The sequence below is a fragment of the Ceratocystis lukuohia genome (assembly GCF_044167205.1).
Source record: "Ceratocystis lukuohia strain C4212 chromosome Unknown Supercontig4_pilon, whole genome shotgun sequence".
Classification (NCBI taxonomy): Eukaryota; Fungi; Ascomycota; class Sordariomycetes; order Microascales; family Ceratocystidaceae; genus Ceratocystis; species Ceratocystis lukuohia.
Genome location: NW_027263523.1, coordinates 2661874 through 2674000, shown reverse-complemented (window position 1 = coordinate 2674000; position 12127 = coordinate 2661874). Strand labels below are relative to the sequence as shown.

At 51.0% G+C, this 12127-nt stretch overlaps 2 protein-coding genes across 2 annotated transcripts; one reads left to right on the top strand and one right to left on the bottom strand.

Moving 5' to 3' along the window:
- Window positions 1-8960: 8960 nt before the first annotated feature.
- On the bottom strand, window positions 8961-10137 carry HOO65_040616 (Zinc transporter ZIP9; the record flags this gene model as incomplete). The annotated part of the gene is made up of 2 exons (XM_071002883.1): window positions 8961-9147; window positions 9287-10137. 2 exons carry the CDS (start codon window positions 10135-10137, stop codon window positions 8961-8963), a joined length of 1038 nt encoding a protein of 345 aa, XP_070859459.1.
- Window positions 10138-10905: 768 nt separating this feature from the next.
- Window positions 10906-12039, top strand: HOO65_040615 (uncharacterized protein; the record flags this gene model as incomplete). Its single annotated transcript, XM_071000692.1, has 1 exon — window positions 10906-12039. The coding sequence occupies one exon, from the start codon at window positions 10906-10908 to the stop codon at window positions 12037-12039; it is 1134 nt and encodes a 377-aa protein (XP_070859458.1).
- Between the last annotated feature and the right edge of the window lie 88 nt (window positions 12040-12127).

The window sequence follows — 12127 nt, the reverse complement described above, 5'->3', positions numbered from 1 at the left end:
ACTAACTTTGTCTCTCTCTAGGAAACGATGCTCGTATTTCGCGGACTAAATATAAACCACTACTTCAAGAGCGTGGTACATTGCATCGTGTCACAAAGTCGTTCCAAGGCGCGATGCTAGAGAAGTTCCACCAACAAAGGCCACGAGACTGTGTCTAGGTTCTCTTGATCTACTCACTTCGATGCTAGTGTCAAAGGTAGAAAGGTAGTTATGCAACACCGTGGTTGATTGCAGCCTAAAAGAGAGTATCTTGACAAACAAGGCCCTTAATTTTGCTCCAAACCATCATCTCCTCTTCTTTGTCTCATTCGCATTTCCTTTCATTTTGCTGTAAGACATATAGTTTCCTATTCAGTAGCTCTCTCTATAATGTTAAACCAAGTACTTATTCTGCAAGGTTACATACGCTACGACACACAGAGCTCTACTTCTAGCGAAAGACCTAGTCCCCTAGCTTGCCCCATCTTAAATAGAAGTCTTACAAGTATATATTCACGCAAAACAGTAAGTCTTAAAGGCTAGTACTCTGGTAGCTTCAATCAAATACGTTTTGTTTGTTTATTTTCGCATTTAATCTGCGAGATGGCCAATACAATTCGGGCTTGTTTCTCCCATTTGACGCTTACTTGCTAGTATTTCTCAAACAATATTACAGCATGTTCTGAACAACAGCAGCTTAGATAACATCGTCTTCCGTCACTACTTCCGGATATTTAGCGTGCTAACTAAAGGGATTTTTTGTGTTATTTAACGTCTACCTACTAGTTTTCCACAGCAATACGACCGCATGTTCCTGGCAGGAGCACCTCCCGGGAGGTCAGCAGTGACAGGAGCGCCTAGATTCCGAGCATCTCCTATGACTTTTTAGGGTTAGGAAATAAAGCCATGAGAACTCTCTATCTAACGTGGCTCGAGGACGCACCTGTCGGGTTCCAGGATTGGCTACCTGGTCTTTTTGGTAGATGCTAACTACGTGAAAAAAACCAGTCTAAAAGACCACCGGCCATCGGTGCGGGGGGTAGGCCCTGATGGAGTACGGTGGTTTTGTCCTCCTGCATGCATGGCGGTTGCAGCACCTCTGGTTTTCCTATTTTCAACTAAAGAGTTGTTATTGTTATCGTATTATTCAACGTCTCCCTACTGTTATTTCGCAACAATAACCACGGCGTGTTCCGGACAGGGGCCGGCTTTCGGCACGGGGGGTAGGCCCCGGCGGAGTACAGCGGGTTTGTCCTTCCATATGCATGGCTGTTGCCGCATCGTTTAATCTTTTTCCCGTTGTGCTGGTGGTCGGTAGTAGAGCTCCCTCAGCACCTTCTCATGGAGCCCTCCTCGACATCTCCTTTCTATCCTGCAAACGTTTCCTCCTCCCCTCCCTTCTTTTCCTCTTCCATTCTCCCTCAACTTCACCCTCTTCGTCCCCTTCTCCGTTGCTGCCCTCGCTGTCTCGGAGTTGGTTGTGTCATCCTAGGCTGCCCTTGTTTTGATCGCTCCCCTGTAGTCTGCGGTAGCAGTGACCTGCCTCTCCGCGTTTCTTGAGGGGGGGTTGCCTCTGTAGTGTTCAGACAGCTCAGCTCGGGCTCGGGTTGTTGTGACTTGGCGACGTAACATGTCGCTTCCGTGTTTTTAAGGAGCTTGTCCGCTAACTTTTTCTGTTTCTTGTATTGTATTATTTACAAGTTACAGTCGAACGTGATAACCAGCTACACCATGGTGAGTATCGACAGTGGTTAACCACTGCGCATGGCTTTCTCAACTTTTTCTGTTTCGTATTGTATTGTATTGTATTATTTTACGTCTACCTACCAATTATTTCGCGGTAATACGACGGTCATCGTTTGATTTGATTTGATTTGAATATATTTAACGTCTACTGGAATCACTAAGATCAAACGACGCCGGATTGGTTACCGGTCAGAATTAACCCTCTGCAGGGCTGACCACAGATTTTGGGCGAGAGAAGCTCGTATGCTCCCAAGCAAGCTTGTTACTCGTCTTCCATCTGTAGTCGTCAGAAACAAAAAGGAAAAAAAAAAAAGGAGATCCCCAGATATACCCCAAGCCCAGAAGTAGTGGGGCTAACCCCCAACTTCCCCACAAACATTCGTTCCTCTGAAAAACCTGCCACGCTTCCTGAAGTCGTGAAAATCACGAGAGCAAGACGGCAGCGTCCAGTGCAGCCTGGGAAAACCCCCCCCAAAGACGAGAAAAAACCAGACTGTGTGAGCATCCGAGGGCTCGTGATATATCCTTCCACTTTTCTGGTGGCCGCTGCCTTGCGCGTGTGGATGAGGCGCCAGACAGCCCCCTTTCTAGTGACATGCCACAGTCACCAGTCTATCCGAGGACAGAGGAGCGCAAGAAAGAAAACAAAACAAAAGAAAAAAAAAGTTGCGGACTGTGTGAACTCTCAAAATTCAGTCCTGAGCGTGAAGGTGAACTCCTTGAGTTGGAGTGGTGTTGCGGCGATGAGGAGTTGGCGATCGCGAAAGTTGTCGTGAAAAAGGGGGCGAGTCGACGACGAGGTTATCCTCAAAGTTGGGTAAGTGCGGCCTCAAGGCTCCACAGCTCATTGTCAAGATCCATGACAGAGTCAAAGAAGAAGAAAAGAATGAAAGACGCTTATCAGTGTCATAGACGTCGTCCTCCAGCAGCCCGGAAGAAGGGGAGGCACCAGACCTCAAAGGTACCCCCCCGAGGGTTGTAAGAGGGAGAGTTGTCCGGGTTGATTGTTTGTTGATTGTACTATTTAACGTCTACCTACAGCTATTTCACCGTAATACGACGGCCTTCCGGCCGGGAGCACCTCCCGGGCGGTCCGCAGTGACAGGAACGCATAGACTTCAACCTTCTCCTATGACTTTTTAGGGTCCAGCAATATAGCCAGGAGGGTCTCTGTATAGCGCGGCCCGAGGGCGTACCTGTCGGGTTCTAGGATTGGTTACCTGATATTTTTGGTTGGTGGAGGCCCCGTGTAAAAACTAGTCTAAAAGGCCCCGGCTGTCGGCACGGGGGGTAGGCCCCGGCGGAGTACAGTGGTTTTGTCCTTCTATGCGTGGCTGCTGCAACACCTTTGGTTTTCCCATTTTCCACATCCCCCTTTCCCCACCGACAAAAACCCCAGACAAACCCTAAACCCAGAAGTGGAATCGACTCCCAACTTCCCCACAAACATTCGTTCCTCTGAAAAATCTGCTATGTGTCCTGAAGCCATGAAGATCATGGAGACAAGACAACAGATTCCAGTGCAGTCTGGGCATCCCGTCAAGCGACGAGAAAGTCAACCATACTGTGTGAGCATCCGAGGGCTCATGGTCTATCCTTCCACCGCCCTAGTGGCCGCTGCCTCATGCGGTGTGGATGTGACCTAAGGCAGCCCCCTTTCTAGTGACCTGCCACAGTCACCAGTCTGTCCGAGGACAGAGGAGCGCGAGAAAAAACAAAACATAAGAAAAAGGTGTGGACTGTGTGAACTCTCAAATACTCAGTCCTGAGCGTGAAGGTGAACTCCTTGAGTTGGAGTGGTGTTGTGGCGATGAGGAGTTGGCGATCGCGAAAGTTGTCGTGAAAAAGGGGGCGAGTCGACGACGAGGTTGTTCCTCAAAGTTGGGCAAGAGCGGCCTCAAGGCTCCACAGCTCATTGTCAGAATCCATGACAGAGTCAAAGAAAAAGAAAAGAATGAAAGACGCTTATCAGTGTCATAGGCGTCGTCCTCTAGCAGCCCGGAAGAAGGGGAGGCGCCAGACCTCAAAGGTACCCCCCCGAGGGTTGTAAGAGGGAGAGTTGGAGAGTTGTCCGGGGTTTTTGCATGTTAGCTCTTTAGCGCCACATATGCGCCCCATTTTCCGTGAAATACCAGGATCCTCAGCAACGTGGCGCAGTGGAAGCGCGCCGGGCTCATAACCCGGAGGTCCCTCGATCGAAACGAGGCGTTGCTACAAGGCAATTTTCATTTTTAACCTCTTCCACAGCTTTAGTGGTTTTTTTTTCCTCTTTCCTTTCCCACTTTTATTTTTTATTTTTTAGGTTTCCGCTTCCCTACATCCTCAAAAGTCATAGGAGTATTTCGAAGAGGACGAGTACCTGCAACTGCTGACTGCCCGGAGGAGGGGTCGGAAGACGACATCTTCCAACTCCCCTTCCGTCCAGAACATGCCGTCGTATTACTGGGAAAACTGGTAGGTAGACGCTAAATAGAACAAACAAACAAACAAACAAAACGCTTCCCTACATTCTAACCTATATTGCTCAATCAGATGACATTCTTCTTTCCCAAGATCACAACACGCCGGAAGGCAAGACTCTCCCCTCAAACTCCATCTCTGCCTCCATGCCGCAACTGCTGGGAGGCGCATCCCACCACTACAGGATGCAAGGCAGCACCAAGATGCAGGCTTTGCGGTAGCCAAGCCCACCAGGAAAAAAGAAGACTCCGGTGCACCTACGGCGTACATCGTATGCAAAGCCAAAAACTTCCCTCCTTCAACTCCAGGAAAAGGAGGTAATCCTAAGCAACCCTTACTTTTTACTCTACAACAAAGGAACCAACGACTACAAAGACACGGAAGACATGGAGTGCGAGGGCGCACCAGACGGCGCCAGCATGGCGCGCACTGCCGAGGACCAGGTCGATGTCACCATGATGGAGATCATTGATCTGACGATGACAAAGGAAACTGGGCAGACGGAAGTCAAAGTAGAGGAGGAATCCTCGACGGAAGCAAGGCAACCCGGCAACCAAGAGCCGACGAAGGGAAAACAAAGCGGCAGGACCACGGAACGCGAACGCAACCTCACCCTGGCCCACAAGTATATTGCAGCCCAAAGGAAACAGGCGGAACTGCAAGCAAACGCACTCCTCTGGATGGCCGAAAGAATCCCGGAAATTTGCAACCAAGCCATAGCAATGGCAAAAGGGGATTCAGTAGTAAAAATGCTGGCCAGCAGCGTATCCGCCGTCTTTAGAACGGCGGTCAGCAACGCACAGCAGGGAGCCCCGCCCACAGGCAACGCAGGAAACAAAGTGACCAAGGAAAGAGGTCATGAAGTGGAACAAAGCAAGCCAAAGGGCAAACTATCTTACGCTTCGGTAGCCAAACAGGCTAATGGAAGAACCAGCGCACCCGTAGCACTGAAGGAAAAAACGGGACCCAAATCCCTCAAGAGGGTCGAAAAGAAAGTCCGGATTTTCGTCCGGGGACCCGTGACAACCAAGGAGGAGAACATGGGAACAGAGCTGGCAAAGATCTTCGGGGGAACACCCAAAGAGTTCGCAGTCAAGAAAGTGAACTCGGGCTGGGCGTTCTACGCGGAACAAGGCAAGGCAACCGAAAAGAATATGGAAAGAGCGAAGGAAGCCTGCGGTGCAAAGGTCTGCGAAATAGACAACAAATGGACCCACGCACGAATAACCGGCCTGAGCGACTTCTACGTGCTCAGCGACAAGGGCCCGGTGCCCACAAAGAATGAGGAATGGTTCACCGGACAAATTGCACGGCAAACCGGGGGACAAGTCAAGGCCATCAAGTGGCAGATTGAGGCGGAGAAGTACAAGGACGCCACCCTCCGCGTCGCCATCGACCTGCCGGAAGGCAAAACACTCCCCTCGGCCATGAAATTCGAGGGAAGCAACAATGCGGCACAAGTCAAAAGGTGCAGGACCCCGTCCCTACCTTTATGCCGCACCTGCTGGGAAGCGCATCCCACCACAGGCTGCAAAGCACCCCCGAGGTGCAGGCTCTGCGGGAGCCGCAACCATCAGGAGAAGGAGCACTCTGGCCCACCCACAGCCTGCATTGTGTGCAATACTGCGGGACACGCAGCAGGAGAGGCACCCTGCAAAAGGGACGCCCGGGTGAGGAAGTCCGTGACAGGACCAGAGACCCAGGTGCAGGGGAAGAGAAAGGACGACGGCCAAGGCTACAAGAAAAGAAAAAGAACAGCCACAGCGGAATCCGAATCTGAGCCTGAAACCGAAAGCGAACCAGCCCAACCCTGCCAAGACGCATGTTAGGAGACCTAACGATCTGGAGCGTCAATGCTGGAAAAGGGGAACCGAACCACGTGAATGCACTACGACAGGCGGTCGAGCAGAGAGTAGACATTCTCCTGATACAGGAACCCTGGATCGGACAGCATAAGGACAGAACAAAGGACCACCCGGAATTCACTCGGCATAGCCCGAGAGATGGATGGGAGGACCGCCCCAGAAGCATAGCCTACGTACGAAAAGACATAAAAACAACGGAGACGCACCAGGATCACTCAGACCTGTGCCCTATCCGTCTAAAAACAACGAAAGGGATGCTTCAAATGATAGGGGCATATAGCGCGCCAATAGGTAGCATAAGGCCAAGGGAGGGACTACAAGAACATGCGAACAGAGAAAGACAACGCATGGATTGCACCAGGGGACCTCAACGCACACCATGGACAAAAACTTTTCTCCAACTCCAGGAAAAGGAGATAACCCTAAGCAACGCTTGTTATTACACTATACAACGAAGAAACCAACGAACAAAACGGACAACGAAGCCATTGTGGTGCCGCCGCGGCGCACTCCGCTGAATACCAGACGGAAAAGGAGACCATAGATCTAGTAATGGCGAACGTGGCAGACCACGCTGAAGGCGAAAATGAAGAAGAACAAGCGAAGGAAACACAAGCTGCCAACCCCATGGAACTACCAGGGAAAATGATCATCGAGCGACAGGAAAACAAAATAGAAAAGGAAAGAAAGCATGGAGGAAAACTGACTGAACGGGAACGTAACCTCGCCATTGCTCACAAGTTCATTGCTGCCGAAAAGAAGCAGGTGGAAACCAGGGGGAACGCACTGATTTGGCTGGCCGAGAAACTCCCTGAAATATGCAACCAAGCCATCTCAATGGCCAAAGGGGATGCAGAAGTGAAAAAGCTCACAAGCCATGTGTCAGCTGAATTCAGAGCAATGTTTACAAAGATACAGCATGGAAACCCCACCGCAGGTGATGACAAAAACAAGCCGACTGACGCAACACCGAAAAGACAAAGCAAGCCGAATGGCAAGCAAACATACGCGTCAGTAGCCAAGCAGGTGTCTGAGACACCAAAACAACCAGTGCCCCCGAGAGAGAAAATGGGGCCGAAACCTCCTGCCAAGGAAGCGGAGAAAAAGGTCCGGGTCTGGAGAGTAGACATCCTCCTGGTACAGGAACCCTGGATCGGACAGCACAAGGACAGGACAAAGGACCACCTGGAATACACTCGGCATAGCCCGAGAGACGGATGAGAGGACCTGCCCAGAAGCATAGCCTACGTACGAAAAGACATAAAAACAACGGAGACGCACTAGGCCCACCCGGACCTATGCCCGATCCGTATAAAAACAACGCAGGGGACACTTCAACTGATAGGGGCATACAACGCTCCAGAAAACCGCAACTGCATAAGGCCGGGCGAAGGCCTACAGGGGCTCATGCGCTCAGAAAAAGAGAGCGCATGGATAGCGATAGGGGACCTCAACGCACATCACGGAACATGGGACGCTAATCCCACGGAAAATGAAGCGGGGAGGACCCTGGAAAGCTGGATGAGAGAAAATGACCTTACCGTGCTCAACGAAAAGGCAGACTTAGTTGCGATTCCAAAGCCTAGACGCCCACGCAATGAGCCCCGATCATATTGACTCATATCTCTCCTGTCCATCCTGGGAAAGGGCATGGAAAGAGCCGTGGCTAGGAGGATGGCAGAAAGAAGCAATAGAAAAAAGGATCATCCCAAGGAACTACATTTGTGCAGTACTGAAGAGGGCAGTCGCGGACCTCCAAGTCCCAGACAACACACTATCTCAAGTCCTAGTCTCCAGGCATTCATCACCAGATCCTATCCTATCACTCAACCAGAAGAACTTGAAGACTCAGACAACCAGACCTCTAATTCAGCTTTAGTAAGACACCCACACTTTGGGCTTGCAGCAAGTATTGTCTCAGATGATCCTAAGACATATAAGCAAGCTAAAGCAAGCCCCTTTGCCCTTCAATAGCAAGAAGCAATGAAAGAGGAAATGAAGTCTCATACACAATGCAGACATTTAACATGGAAATGCCCTTAAAGTCTAATCAAGTCCTCCCCTCTAAGTGGGTTTTTACAACTAAGAGGGAATCTAATAGCTCAATCTTAAGAAGACGCACAGGACTGGAAAAAAGTCACTTCGATCCTGACCTTCGACATAAAAGGTGCATACACGCAGAAGCGCACAGGGCCTACAAGGCAGATAAGCGGGCTGCAGCACACATGGACGCCGAGGAAATCCGGATATGTCTGGACAACCAAGGAATAGTCGACCGACTACGCAACCCGCAAACGCGAAACAGTACCTCCCAGGACATCATTGACGAAACGAAACGGCCCCTAAGCATATGGAAATACCCACGCAAACGCACCCACTGCAACCAGCCCAAAGAACAAGGACACATGTGGACGTGCAGGACTTTACCAAGGCCGTGGAGCCAAAGGTTTACGGACAAGCTACTTAAAAACACCAAAGCAACAAAGTACATTGCCAGGCCAAAAACACCAAGTAACCAACCCTGGAAACACAACCCAACCACACAACCAGCAGGGAAGCCCTTGGACAACGTCTAACGGAGAAGACTCCTGGCCGCAAGGCCGGACCCTAAAAAGTCATAGGAGTAGTTCGAAGAAGACGCACACCTGCAACTGCTGACTGCCCGGAGGCGGTGTCGGAGGACGACATCTTCTTACCCCTTTTCCGTCCAGAACATGCCGTCGTATTGCTGGGGAAAACCAGTAGGTAGACGTTAAATAATACAAACAAACAAACAAAATCTTTCCCGCTGTCATATGTTGCGTCCCCGTCTTATCCACTGTTCAATGTCTTCTCTTCTATACGATCAAATGTTAAGTGATATCCACCGTCTATGTTAACCCCCCCCAATGCATCGCTCATGATCCGATCTTAGTGACTATGGTGCCCAATCTGGGTCAATAGCGGGAGAAGCATGCCGCCGGCTGTAGCCAGCGTATCACGCATCTGCAAGCCTGTGCGTTTTCGCTGATGCGGAGATTCGGGATAGCTATTAGCCGTAGCCGAACCGGACTCGTGCGGGCTTGTCTCTTCCTGCATAGCGTGCATGGCGACGTAGCTAGCGTCATAAAATGTTAGAAAATGTGTTCGTTCATACAAGACAAGCTCTCCCTCTCCCACAAACATTTGAAAAAATGTGAAAACGGGCTAGAGCCTTCAAGCCTGCAAGACATCGATGTCGGAGAAATAGTGCTTACAGAAATGTGCCTGCTGAGAACAACAGTAGCATACCCGTCCAATGGTGGCCCTCAGTACCCTGCATTCCTCGACCACCGCCTAGCAAATGGATCAGCAGCCACGTGCCCAGGGCGCCACACGGTGCCGCTACACTAAACACTAGCAAGTGGCCGCGAGCAGCATACTTGGAGACACCCTGACGTAGCAGTACAGTCGTGAGACCAAAGGCGGCCGGCGCCTTGTGCACGAGGATTGCTAGAAATATGATGAAGCCTAGCTTGGTATTCTCAGTGCTAGAGCTGGCTCCCATGGCAATGCCGTCAGCTGCCGCATGGATCACGAGACCAACTGTCAGGGCATTGCTACGTGAATTAGCACTATACGGAGAACCAGCTCGTGTTAACCCAAGCGACGACAAAAATCCCGCGCTTTCCTGATCCAGCAGACTGCCGCTAACCCCGTCGGCACTTCCGAGATTGTCAAGCGAAATGTCTCGTGAAGCTTGGGCCGAGAGATGGTCGGTGGCGTGACGCGGCAGGCGGTCAATAAAGAACATGAGCAAAAAGCCACTAATCAAACTGAAGCCGATAGAAAATGTCGGCAGCTCGGAGTCGGAGCCGGAGTTATGATCATCATTGGCTTCGCGGCGTTCAAGTGTCTCACTAATAGCGGCGAGGATATCACGTTGCACGGGAGCTATGGAGGCCGAGACCTGAAGCTCAGGCAAAACACCAGGCTCTACGGAACTTTGGCCGCCAAAACTGCGACGGCGGCCAGGATTGGTTTCTGGCATCGGATCGACAGAAGAATGTGAGTGCGCGTGGGCGTGCAAAGTCAGGGCTTCAATGCCCTCTGGGATGATGACGGTCATGGATGTGCCAATTAGAATTCCAACGCCAATGCTAGTTATAAGCCGAAGTTGCGATTGGGAAAGCGTCATAGTCAATGGCAAGACGCCGGCAACGAAGGATCTGGGTATGTTAGGTAAGGGGACGTAGGCGATGCCAGAGTTGAGGACGGGGCTAGTGGTCGAGAGGGAAGCTAGAAAAGGCCGGGAGAAAACTAGAGAAGACCTACGTCACAGCCATTATCACCTATACAATTCCACATGTTAACATAAACCACTTCTCTCTTCCAACTTTCGGATAGATAGAGACCTACACATAGTGATAGCAGCAAGAAAAGACCGCCGCCCATAGTGAAGCCAACAGTGCGCCAGGCTAGGAAACACTACGGTGAGAAAGGCGCTATACAAACGAAAGTTACAACTCAAAAGAGCAAACGTTAAAGAGTCCAGCGGAAAGAAGTATGAACTGAATGAGCGAAAGCACAAGAAAGTGTGCGCAACAAAAGAAGTCGTTGCAGAGCATAAATGAGCCACACTTCAAAGTCAATATTCACCCAAAAAGGATGAGGAAGAAGAATTAAACCCAGAAGGGCCAGGTAGCTACTTAACCCTAGAAATAGCGGATCGGTGGGCTAAACATCGGCTAATACTTCAACGACGTCACCGTCAATTTTATGTTAACCTTTCTGTGCTGAGAACCAAGTGCTTTCGCTTCACTTTTGCGCCCTCATATCTCTACCTTGCGATTTTTCCTAGCGCAGACATGTCCCCCTTACATCTGTCCTTTACATAATGGACCAATCGCTCTCCCCGAAACGGCGCCACATACTCTCCTCATTCAACCCGGAAGCCGACCCAGCTAGGCGCTTGCCAGCAGACCACAAGCACTATAAGCCAAAACACCACTCGACCAGCACACAAGACCACAGCACAGACCGTCAACGGCGACGACGACGATACTCATCGGAACAAGACAAACACCGCTGTTCCGACGGCCCACAAGAAGATAGGAAGCCACCCGACGATGGGACGAAACCGCATACGAAAAAACTACGCCTAAAGGGCGAGGGCTCGCGGCGGCGACAGCGACGGCGACATGAAGATGACGAGAAGGATAGCAAACATCGGGATCAAGATCGACACCGCCCATATCGCAAAAGCCACGGACATCGCCGTCGCCGCCACTCTCGCTCGCCCACGCCCGAGAACCCCCACCAAGAACCCAGTCTGGATCCCGATGCAGCTTTTCGGGAATCGCTCTTTGACGCTCTTGCCGACGATGAGGGCGCTGCGTACTGGGAAGGTGTTTATGGCCAGCCTCTACACGTGTACGGCGATCCGCGTCAGCACAATTCCTCCAACATTCCCGAAGGCATGGGTTCTGGACTCGAAAGCATGACAGACGAAGAATACGCGGCCTGGGTACGTGAGCAAATGTGGGCTAAGACACACCAGGGTTTACTAGAGGAAAGAGCTAGACGTGATGCAGCACGCGCGGAGCAAGCAGCACGTCGGCAAGATGACGCAAGACGTCGCCGCGAAGACCGCAAACTACAGCGCGAGGTAGAGCGCAGCTTACAGGCCGGTGAAGAGAGGCGACAAAGGCGCACAAGGCGTGAGGTATGGCAAAGCTATCTTGGAGCTTGGAGCCGATGGGATGGAAGTGTAGATACTATTCCATGGCCGGGCGGTGCTCAGCCACTAGCAGGCGAAGAGGCGGTGAGAAAGTTTTTTGTGCAAGCATTGGAAGAAGAGGTAGAGGGCGCGGAAAGGGACAAAGCATTGAAGGAGGAAAGAGTGCGGTGGCACCCGGATAAAATACAGCAAAGGCTGGGCGGAGAGGTGGCAGCAGAAGTGATGAGCGGCGTGACTATGATTTTCCAAGTGCTGGATAGACTCTGGGGAGAGTCTCGGCAAAGCAAATAACGAAAGAACCGAATCTGAAGAAGCTGGTTTACAGGCTGATAGGTCTAATTAACGAACGCGAGATACCCTTCATTATCATAATACTACA